Source organism: Tachypleus tridentatus, chromosome 3 (assembly GCF_004210375.1).
Source record: "Tachypleus tridentatus isolate NWPU-2018 chromosome 3, ASM421037v1, whole genome shotgun sequence".
Taxonomy (NCBI): Eukaryota; Metazoa; Arthropoda; class Merostomata; order Xiphosura; family Limulidae; genus Tachypleus; species Tachypleus tridentatus.
The window spans coordinates 31,133,304-31,145,254 of record NC_134827.1 but is presented as its reverse complement, the minus strand read 5'-3'; the positions used below and the strand labels follow the sequence as shown (position 1 = coordinate 31,145,254).

At 34.3% G+C, this 11,951-nt stretch overlaps 1 protein-coding gene across 5 annotated transcripts in view; it reads right to left on the bottom strand.

The window, feature by feature from the left end:
• Positions 1-214: 214 nt before the first annotated feature.
• Positions 215-11,951, bottom strand: part of LOC143246631 (MFS-type transporter SLC18B1-like) — a 40,683-nt gene continuing 28,946 nt past the window's right edge. For all 5 annotated transcript variants that reach the window (XM_076493678.1, XM_076493679.1, XM_076493680.1 and 2 more), the window contains 8 exons: positions 11,047-11,134; positions 10,123-10,265; positions 8,549-8,647; positions 5,249-5,340; positions 4,210-4,305; positions 3,820-3,894; positions 2,942-3,035; positions 215-1,550 (listed from right to left, as the gene is read on the bottom strand). In XM_076493678.1, the coding sequence (XP_076349793.1) occupies positions 1,404-1,550; positions 2,942-3,035; positions 3,820-3,894; positions 4,210-4,305; positions 5,249-5,340; positions 8,549-8,647; positions 10,123-10,265; positions 11,047-11,134 (834 nt within the window). In that variant the 3' untranslated portion in view covers positions 215-1,403. The remainder of the gene's footprint in view (positions 1,551-2,941; positions 3,036-3,819; positions 3,895-4,209; positions 4,306-5,248; positions 5,341-8,548; positions 8,648-10,122; positions 10,266-11,046; positions 11,135-11,951) is intronic.

Below are 11,951 nucleotides of genomic sequence, written 5' to 3'. Positions count from 1 at the left end.
CGCTGAAACGGGCGAGCATGTTTGGTGTGACGTAGATTCGAATCCGTGACCTTCGGATTACGAGTCGAGTGCCTTAACCACCTGGCCATGCCGGGTCTCGTACTTTGTGTTTAACAAACAAACAAACAAACTATATTAGTTGTGACACTTGTGTAATTACAATGTCGATCGTCGTATCGTTATTCCAAATAACCATCATGCACCACGCATCGCATTCTGTTAAAAAATAGTTTATTTTTCAGATAAAAGCAAATATAACCAATATTAAATATACCTCAATGTTATAGGTAACAAAATAACAGGTTATATGGATTTTCTCGAGTTTTACTTTTCTGTTTCAATTGGTATATATGATTTTAGTCACTTATTCATCACAGAAAAGTTACATATTAAATGACTTATTGTCGAAAGAATGAAATAGGAAAATGTTTTACATTTAGAACACTCGATGAAAAGTTTTCTCAAGTAAATATAACTCGCTTTTAAAGTAACTTAAGAAGACACAAAACAGTATTAAGTAGTTAAAGTGTAGAATTATTACTTAATCAGCAGAGGATGTCCGAGCACGAAAACAACACGCTTAGAATTAAATATAGACTGTAGATAATGCTAATAGATCTAAGTTTGTAGTTTACCAAAAAAGATAATAGGTGAAAACCGATTAGCTGTGTCTTTCATATATTTTATATAAATTCAAATGTTCGTCGGTTTTATTTCAGTCTCTCACATAACGAGATACTTTAACACAGTAGTTGGGAATAGATTTTACAAACCAATTATTTACAGCGAAAATCTGTGTTTAGCTGAAAGCAAGGTAGTTTTGACGGATGGGAAAAGGCGAAAATAGTGAGTTGTGTAAAGACTATTGAAGCGTTACATGGGTAGCGAAGTGTAAAATAGTTGACCGAAACGGTACTGAAACTATAGCTTATTCGCGATATAAAAAAAAATAATCGAAAACTGGTTCTGAATCTCAGGTCAGGATGGATCCAAAAAATATCCATAATTGATTTTCGGTAATTTAGGATTACATAACGTTCTCTTTGTCAGGGATGCTTGTTGGCTTTTCCGTACAGTTTATAAATAAATGATAATTAGCTTAGTGAAATTCATTGTTTATTTGTTTGGGATAAATTATTAATATGAAACTAATACCTTCACTAACTCCAGTAAAGAATTAGTTAGTGGGATCACAAATCATTTCCGATTATTATAGAATATCATCTTGTAATATATGAAGTACTTCTAGTGGTAACAGTACTTAATTATATACAAATGTGGTTTGAAACAGCACATCCAAGGAATATATACGTATATACACAGTTCATAATTTAGTACAAAGAAACAAAACTTCTCATTTCAGCATAATTAAAATTTTACACGAAACCCAGGTTACTACTGGGTTACATAGAAAAGGATTTCGTTCGAACTCCTTCTGCGATTATTGCTGTGCTAAGCGAGTCCCAAAGAGGTTCTCTGTTGTCTGTTTTAGGCTTAGTTTCGGCACGCTTAATCCTGGTCGATGTATAGTAGATGCACACAATGGCCATCTGTCAAACAAATATATTACTACTTTTACTCAAAAAATGGTAACTACAGTTGAAAATTAAACTTTCGCATAATCTATTATCTGTTAAAAGTTTTGTTGGTTTAGTTAGTAGAAATATGTTTCTGAAATCACGTTTTGTTTGTTTGTTTGTTTGTAATTAAGCGCAAAGTTACACAATGGGTTGTCTGTGCTCTGCTCACCACGTGTATCGAAACCCAGTTTCTAATGTTGTAAGTACGAAGACATACCCCGTCGCACCAAACATGCTCGCCCTTTCAGCCGTGAAGGCGTTATGATGTGACGGTCAATCCCACTATTCGTTGGTAAAGGAGTAGCCCAAGAGTTGGCGGTGGGTGGTGATGACTAGCTGCCTTTCCTCTAGTCTTACACTACTAAATTGGGGACGGCTAGCACAAATAGCCCTCGAGTAGCTTTGTGCGAAATTCAAAAAAACAAAACAAACAAACGAAAACATACAACTGGGGGGACGTCCCCTTCGGTCGTACTTTTAAAGTCAGAATTTGCCGAAAAAGAAAAATTAACTTTGTGTATAAATTAAATGGATTGCATCACTTCCCAAAATTTTACGAAATTTATATATTTGAAGTGTTTGGGTTCTTGACCAATAGGGGGCGCCCTAAGAATGAATCGCCGCCAACCATTGGCTGTACATTTGTAATCTAGAAACTACTATGAGGCGAAAAAAGTTCAGTTTCTACTCTGTGGCCATGGTGAACAATAACTCTCCACTAATTTCATTGAAGGAAGATCGATCCGAGATTTTAAATAGGACCAGTGACAATAAAAATAGAAATATAAGATTACATTAAAATGTAATTTATTTTCATTAGTTGAAATACAACATGCAGGTTATTAAAGCTTTACACGATATCCGTCCTAGGGAAACTTTGGGTTTTATATATTTAATATAGAAGTTGTTACCAACCTCTCAGTGACTTAAAGGTAACTTGGTGGGTCTATAACGCTGAAATCGGTTTTCGACACCCGTGGTAGGATAAGACAGATAACCATTCTGTAGCTTTGCGTTTAACAACAAACATTTTATCATAAACTTCATATCACCGATATTTTAATATATATCAAATTCAAAATTTCAGTCGATTGTTTCATTAATAAATCACGTTTGTGAGAAATAAAAAAACTCGAACACAAAAATTCTACTTTCTTAAAGACAAATATAATGACACACACGATATCATATGGTTGATCCTAAAATATGCGAAACTTCAGTACTGAGTTAATTTAACTCATAAAAAATTTAGATAAACTAATTTTTAATAACACCTATTACCACAAATTCCTTTTCTGTGACATCACTTTCAATCGATTTTAAGATGTAAAAGGAACAACAATAATAATAAAGCATATTACCACGCCCAGCTCGATTCCAAACAATAGAGTTGTCCCTTTCCGGAAACCAATTACATCTAACAGGTAGCCACCAACCGTCGGTCCAACAAACGCACTAAGAAGATAAGTGTTAATATCACTATTGTTGTTGCGTAAAACAATATAAAGTATTGTAAATATACACATTGTTAATGCATTATCAACAATGCACGGAATTAATTAATTATTATTTTTGCAACAGAATCATATAGTAACAATATTTTTCTTGTTTTTTATTCACAGGGAAGAAAAACTTTCGATGGAATATTGTAATTATTTATTTTAAAATATCAAACCGTAATCAAAAAAAAGCACATGGTTTTGCTTATATATTGTTTTATTTTAACATATTTTTTGTTATTCCAGCTTAGTTATTAAAGCATTCAGTTTTGGTATTTCAAATGAATAATATTTAAGATAGGCCTTTTATTGTCGTATGATAGATTAGCTTCGACAGCAAGACTGAAAAAACAATAACAGAAAATAAAAAGACTTCAGTATCGATGAAATATATTTTAAAGAGAACTTTCACCGGATGACGCCATCTTGATTGCTGCTCAGACATTAGTTGATTCTTGAATATTAAAATTGTAAAAACAAATTTAGTTGCGAAAACATTCGGCGCACACGCAGTCTCCCAGAATGCTTTTCTTTGCGATCTGCGTTTGTCACCTTGAGTGTTATCTATATCATAACACGTTTCAATGTAATAGTCTCACATTATATGGTTTTATCTACCAGTAGTTCTATACCTTAAATTTCGTTAACTGTGTATGTTGATGGGGATGTTGGGGGTAATAAATCCAAAAGAAAGAAAACTTAATCCTTGAAATTGAAAGGCTTAACGAAACAATACTTACCCTAACGCCATGGTAGAAGTAAACATTGACGATACCAAACCATACGTTGTCAAATCATTTGGAAACCCTCGGTCTCTAATAATGTAAAAATTAAAACAAACAAACTTATGTTGATAAATTTATCTCATAGAAAAATAAATACGCTTATTAGGTGTTTTAGAAATTCCTGGAGATTTTTTGGAGAGAAAAATATTTTCCAAATTAAGCTGTGTACATATTTTATCCAGAAAACTTTTTAAAATAATATTTTAATAAGTAATTACAGCTTTCACTAATCCATGTTTTTATAATTACATCAACGCAAGCTAGGCAACTTATTTTGTTTCTAATTCTTCGCGCTTAATGGTATATTCTGTCTTTCAAATTTAGAATCAAGTTGATAATTCTTACACTGTGTTTCGTAAAGCACCAATGAACGTAGGTACCAGTTTACTGCCACATGCCAGTCCAAAGATAGAAAGAGAGACCAAGACAAGCCAAAGCTGCCTAGAGTAGAATATTATATAAATACTTAAAAGTGGTTTATTAATCTAGTTTAGATAATATGTACAATACACTGATAGTAAGTATACCACGTGAATAAAAGATTTAATTTTTTCTCGTGCAAACAGTTCTTTGTGTGAGTACTACAGAAATTTGATGTTTTTTTCTTTAATACTACAAAAAAACACAAAAAACTTAAGTTTATTTGTTCAGGTTGGAAATGTACGTGTTCCATCAAATAAATTGTTTTTTTTTGTTTTTTTTTAATTTCGCGCAAAGCTACTTGAGGGCTATCTGCGCTAGCCGTCCCTAATTTAGCAGTGTAAGACTAGAGGGAAAGCAGCTAGTCATCACTACCCACCGCCAACTCTTGGGCTGCTCTTTTACCAACGAATAGTGAAATTGACCGTAACATTATAACGCTCCCACGGCTGAAAGGGCGAGCATGTATGGTGCGACGGGGATTCGAACCCGCAACCCTCGGATTACGAGTCGAACGCCTTAACACGCTTGGCCATGCCGGGCCTCATCCAACAAAGGTCAAGAGAATAAACAAAATAATGTCTTTCTGCTCTGATATTTTATCCTAACCCATTTCATTTAGCTTAATATATGTGGTCCAAAATCATATATATATATATAAATTATATAGGTAGAAATAATTACAATACCTTAAGCTCAAACGGCTTTGTATTACATTTTTGATATTGAAGTAGTGAAGGAACAACACAGAAACAACTCCACTTAGCTATGAATAATTCGACTAGCTAATAGGTGAAATTCTGTTAAAGAGTCTAGGATTCATACATAGAGAGAAAGTGAGCGATGTTTTGGTTTATAGAACTGTTAAAAATCAGTTAATTAAACTTGTAAGACAATTATCGTTAAAAGAACAGTAAAACTGGGAACTATTATTACAGTTGCATTGAGGTAATCACCTACTTACGTATCTATTGGTATGAACATAGCTGGTCCAATGAACAGCTCAACAATACACATAAAGGTGCATCCAATTATTGTCAGAATTCTTGTTGATGTCTATCAAAATTAGAGAAAATAATATTTTATTTTCTTACATTTGTGTTTAAACTGAAAGAATGAATTCATTGTCGTAAAGATGAATAAAATTCGAAACATTTTTATGGTGTGATCACCTAATCCTAGATGGCGGAACATATCATAGTTACTACACGACAACAGTATCAGGCCTAATAGTAATGTTTTATGACAAGTATTATTAATTAAAGTTCTATAAAAATGCAACAACATTCATGAATATTTAGAAATTGAAAGGCCTCGAAGTACACTCACAGATATTCTTATATTAAGGTCATCTGCAGGTTTGACAACTATAGATCCACACACTGTTTGGCGGCTGATTTACAGTTAGGCCTAGAACATGACAATTTTATAAATACTAAATTGGTTTATCATCGCTCTGTCGTAACAAGAGTTGGAACCTCAAGTGACACTAAATGTTTGATAAGCATAGCCTTAAATTTAAAATAGTAGTTACTGCTCCATTTGTTTATTAGACTGATTAATTATCTAGAAATAATAATTTTCAATTAAACGTTTTTGACCTACTTTTGGCAAAGTATTAAAAAAATTAATTTTTTTGCCTAATTTGTTGATATACATTATTAAAATACTTTTTAGGCCTATTTGTAAGTGAAAAGCCTCTTATAATAATGAAAACGTTCATACTTCTTCCAATAAGACGTGGTATAGGAAAACAGTATGGATATAATTTTTTTTTAAACTGTGATTTTATCAATTATTTTGGGATGTAAAATATTACAATATTTCCAATAACATATTTAACAATAGTATTTATTTAGTAACAGAAATAATATGAATTTATAATTTTTTATGGCAGTAAAATAAGAGAGAAAGAAACAAAGATTTTCACTTTTCAAATAATAGTAATAAAAACTTTGTAACATCAGTCAACGTTTCGCTCTTACAGTTTCTACTCGTGCGTGAAAGACGTTTTGTTTTTCTTTAGCTTTATTGGCAAGTTGTCTAAATCCCTTCAATATAGACAAACAATTTATTTTGTTTTAAATTACTGTTACCAGACAAAGCCTTAATATTTTTGTCTGACTGCAGGATTGTTGTGACACAGGGGCTTGCGAGCCACGATTTGTTCCTGAACACCCTTTGAATATTCAGCTGAGTGTGGGTGTAAGTGTGAGAACCAATACTGATATTTGATTATGGGCGGGTACATAGTCGGTGGTAAAGATGAGTTGTTTCCTTCCCTCGTCTAGTCAGTAGTTGTAAACTATACTCACTCACTCTGGTATTTGGGTATATTTATGTGTATACCCAGGAGGGTCAGGTACACTCGACCTCTTCCTCCTGTAAACTATAGATGGCTATTGTTTGTTTGTTTTGAATTTAGCGCAAAGCTACTCGAGGGCTATCTGCGCTAGCCGTCCCTAATTTAGCAGTGTGAGACTAGAGGAAAGGAGCTAGTCATAACCACCCACCGCCAACTCTTAGGCTACTCTTTTACCAACGAATAGTGGGATTGACCGTCGCATTATAACGCCCCCCACGGCTGAAAGGGCGAGCATGTTTGGTGCGACGGGGATAGATGGCTATTCTCGAAATTTCGGGTCACTGAGCTTGTTATTTGGTTCTATTCACGATTAAAATATCAAAATAACGAAACTTACTATTTGGTTCGCAACAAAACTACTCCAATGTAGGAATTTCGAATGAATGCAAAGTAAATCAAATATAAAATTTCTTACGGGACATAATTTACAGTTTTCAAATCTGAGGCGAGTTTAAACTTGGTAAGAAAATGATTTTATATCAAAGACAACCCGAAATTATGAATGAAGTCTTGTTGACGTCGTTACAATAGTCTGGAAATATTTCGACGCAGTTTAGTAAATAATCAGTACCCAGAATAACGGTGTTGGATGCACGATTTGGGATACTGCAAAAAATAAATATCTGTACCCAGAATAACGGTGTTGGATGCACGATTTGGGATACTGAAAAAAATAAATGTTTGTACCCAGATAGGCCTGGCATGGCCTAGCGCTTCGTAATCTGAGGGTTGCGGGTTCGCGCCCGAATCGCGCAAAACATGCTCGCCCTCCCAGCCGTGGGGGCGTTATAATGTTCGGTCAATCCCACTTTTCGTTGGTAAAAGAGTAGCCCAAGAGTTGGCGGTGGGTGGTGATGACTAGCTGCCTTCTCTCTAGTCTTACACTGCTAAATTAGGGACGGCTAGCGCAGATAGGCCTCGAGTAGCTTTGTGCGAAATTCAAAACAAACTGTACCCAGAATAATGGTGCTGGATGCACGATTTGGGACACTGCAAAAAATAATTGTCTGTACCCAAAATAACGGTGTTGGATGCACGATTTAGGATATTGTTAATTACAGGAAACATTTCGGTACATTAAGATAACATATGTTATATGATTGTCAAGATAACTTTGTAGGAAGAGATAGCGTCCAAAGTAGTGGCTGTGGGTGTTACCCACTATTAACATCTAGCTCTTAATGTCCTTCCACAGTTAACAAAAGACGATGTCCTACTTCGAGTGACAAAATAGAGATTGGAATAAAAAAGTTTATACACATACCTAAAATGTTTTTCACAGGGATTTTAATAACCTTTATCATAATTGTATAGCTTCAAGTCTATGGGTATACATCAGGCTGTAGTAATCTACTACCAGAGACGTTAACCAAGACCTAAGATATTGGATTATTTTGATAAAATTAAATATACTAATCGACTAAATACCAACAGTTAAGTTGAATATTTTTATAAGTAATAATATATTGTAAGCTTACTTACGTAACTGGTTACGAATCATGTGTTAAGTGGTTCAATTATTGTTAAATGACGTCAGGTTACTCAAACCTTCTGAATTTTTGTCGTTTGCTTTAAGTGAGTATTGTTACATTATAGTGTCTCATAGTTTGTAGAAAGTTCAAGGCCTCAGTTGGGCATTATTTAAACTTCCCAAATTTTTTCTTAACCAGCTCAGAATCAATGCAGTTATTTTATTTGATCTTGTTTCCATCTATTGTAAGATGTAGAATTATTAAGACTCCGTTAATAAATGAAAAAAGGAAGAAAAATCAAAATTTAATAATCCAGACATCTTATAATAATCAGATACAGCCATCCTGTATCATCCCTCCAGGGTTCTACCTCGATTTTAACATTTTGTTCACTCTTAATGATAACTTACAGTTTAAAATCACTTACCATCCGATCACACAACCAACCCCAAAAAGGTGCAAATACACCATATACGAATCCGCTGATCATAAAAGTTGAGCCCAAGAGAAATGGCGTAAGATTGAACTAAAATAATGAAATAAAACAAAATTAGATTCTCGATACATATACATGTATATATATATATATATATATATATATATATATAAATGTATGACCACCACAGACATTGAAATGTTCTTTATTGTAATAACTCTTCAGGAGTATCGAATCGTTTTCACTGAGAAATTTAAAGGTTTCATTTTTTTTTTTTTAAGTTTTCAACGACACGCCTGAAGAGTTATCACGCTAAAAACAAGACTTCGATGTCTGTGGTGGTCATTGAAAAGTTTTGTTTTTTTTATTAAGCACAAAGCTTTAAAAAGGGCTAATTATACTTTCCCACCACGGGTATCGAAACCCAGTTTATAGCAGTATAAAGAGCAGACATGTCACTGTGCCACGGTAGGGGGCACTGCAAATATAGTGTTGCACAGCTTTGTTTTTAACAATAAACAGACAAATAAAATTAAATATATTTGTAAAATATTTAAAAAATATTTTAAAAAAGTTCTCCAGTGGCTCAGTGGTAAATTCCCGATCTTATATTGCTAGAATTATACGTTCTATCCATACCTCCGTGGTGGGCAGAGCGCAGGTAGCCCAACGTGTAGTTTCGTGATAAAACAACAGCAGAAACTGTCCGTTTCATTAGAACATTAACAAAATGTTAAAGTTTGTTTAAATCTTCCTTTATGTATAAAATAAAGTATTTGAATAAGTAATAAGCGAAAGTCCAAAGTTTGATTCTCGTGATAGACACATCAGATAGTCCAATATGGCTTTGATTTAAATAAAAAAACATTTTTGTTTTCAGAAAATAAACGAATCGAGCGCCTTAACCACCTGACCAAGGCGGGCTGTGCTATATGGAAAGAATCTAATCAATACCACCAACCACTAACTCTTGGACTACTCTTTTGCCAACGAATATTGGGGTTGACCGTAACATAATAATGTCCGAGACCCACAGATTAAGAACCGAACATTATAACTATGTAGCCTTACTAGGCTTCGAAATGAATATTTTTGAACTGAAAAGTAATATTCTTTCTACGATATTTTGGTTCAGTCGTTAATGTATTACTAGGTGTTTTCTTAGGTTATAATATATTGATTTTCAGCAAGTCACGTTTCTAACGCCTTTACCGAAAAGCTTTGAACCATATTTTAAACCAAACATAAACCACCAAATTGAAAACCAAATGTCGGATTAAAAAGCAATAATTACTAGTTTCGCAGCCTAATGCAAAATTTAAAAACTAAATAGTTTTACAGTCTAATATTACATCATAAAAATGAAACCAAACAACCGTAACAACGTTATGCAGTATTCCAAAACAGAACTTCAACTTATAACTGAATACAAAGAATAAAAACGACAAAAAGTTCCCTATATTTTCACAGTCACTGTTATAACATTTCTACCATATACATATACATATTCTGATTTCTAATTGTGAAAAGTCTCTAGCGATATAACAAACAACTTGTGTTTCCACCTGACGAAGGTGTGGTTCTAAAGTTGCGTGATTGAATCCAATACAGTTAAACGTCGTGAATACTACAAGGCAGTCAAGACCGATTCCAATATTTTTGTAAAACTTGAAAAGTTCCCCTGTTTTCTTGGGCATTCTGGAACTATCTGGAAATAAAAGCATACTTCATTATTCTTCGTATACGAAACAGTAAACATGGTCAACACTTGTTGAAACTCTATTATTAAGGAACTGAGGTAAACAACAAATAAATGTACGTTTCACAAATGTTTCGTTTGTTACGGCCATGGTATCGCCAGTAAAGGAGATGGTAATGGCGGTGGTGGCTTCACTAGCGAAACATTAACGAAACGTCCAGTTATCCTTACCTTCCTCAGACCTACCGCTAACAGGTTTCACAAACACTTAATGTGACGTATCAGACACCGCCAACAGGTGTTACAAACACTTAATGTGACGTATTAAACACCGCCAACAGGTGTTACAAACACTTAATGTGACGTATCAGACACAGCTAACAGGTGTTACAAACAGTTAATGTGACGTATTAAACACTACTAACAGGTTTTACAAACAGTTAATGTTACGTATTAAACACCACTAACAGGTTTCACAAACACTTAATGTTACGTATAAGACACCACTAACAGGTGTTACAAACACTTAATGTGACGTATAAGACACCACTAACAGGTGTTACAAACACTTAATGTTACGTATAAGACACCACTAACAGGTGTTACAAACACTTAATGTTACGTATAAGACACCACTAACAGGTTTCACAAACACTTAATGTGACGTATTAGATAATAGTAAATTCAGGGAGGGTTGAGGGTTGTGCGGATAAAGCAAGTCAAATATTTCTAACTATAACTCAGTGGCGACTTAAGTTCCATAATTTACATAAAACAAAGGTTTCATTACCTAATTCAGGAAGGACAAAAAATATTACTACGCTATCTACAAGGAGAGCCATCCCTGCTGTGATGAAAGGAAGTTCATAGCCCCCTACCTGAAAGATTCAGAGGTAAAGTAAAAAAAAAAAAAAAACTGGTGATAAAATACACGATAAGTGACATCTATGGGACCTTTAAAGAAACAAAATCATACTTGTGTCAGTACTTGGAGCGATTTGGTTTGGTTTGTTTTGAAATTCGCGCAAAGCTACCCGAGGGCTATCTGCGCTAGCCGTCCCTAATTTGGCAGTGTAAGACTAGAGGGAAGGCAGCTATTCATCACCACCCACCGCCAACTCTTGGGCTACTCTTTTTACCAACGAATAGTGGGATTGACCGTCACATTATATCGCCCCCACGGCTGAAAAGGCGTGCATGTTAGGTACGACGGGGATTCGAACCCGCGACCCTCAGATTACGAGTCGAACTCCTTAATCCACCTGGCCATACAGGGCCTACTAGGAGTGAAGCGTCATTTAACGGCATTCCCCGTGGTCTTGTGTTCGAGTTCTGCAAAGTTTATAGTTCAACTAATAATAGAAACAAATATAATGGGTGTGGTGACTTGCTTTATATCTTCTAAATATACTTAAAAATAAAATTCAGTTTGTCACTGAAGTATTTTATTTTAAAAGCACGAGCATATAAGATTATGCAGTCGTGAACTAATAGTGTAGTTCTGGTCATGTTAGTTGGGGAGAGAATAGTGATAGAGAGAAAATAGCAAAATATTTCATAGTTATGAAGTAATATTTTAGTCCTAGTCTTGCATGGACAAAGACTGTTTCACAGTTGTAAACTAATAGATTACAGTTCTATTCATATTTGATTTAAATAGCAGAGCGGTCTGGAGAGAGGCAGATATGGTAATAA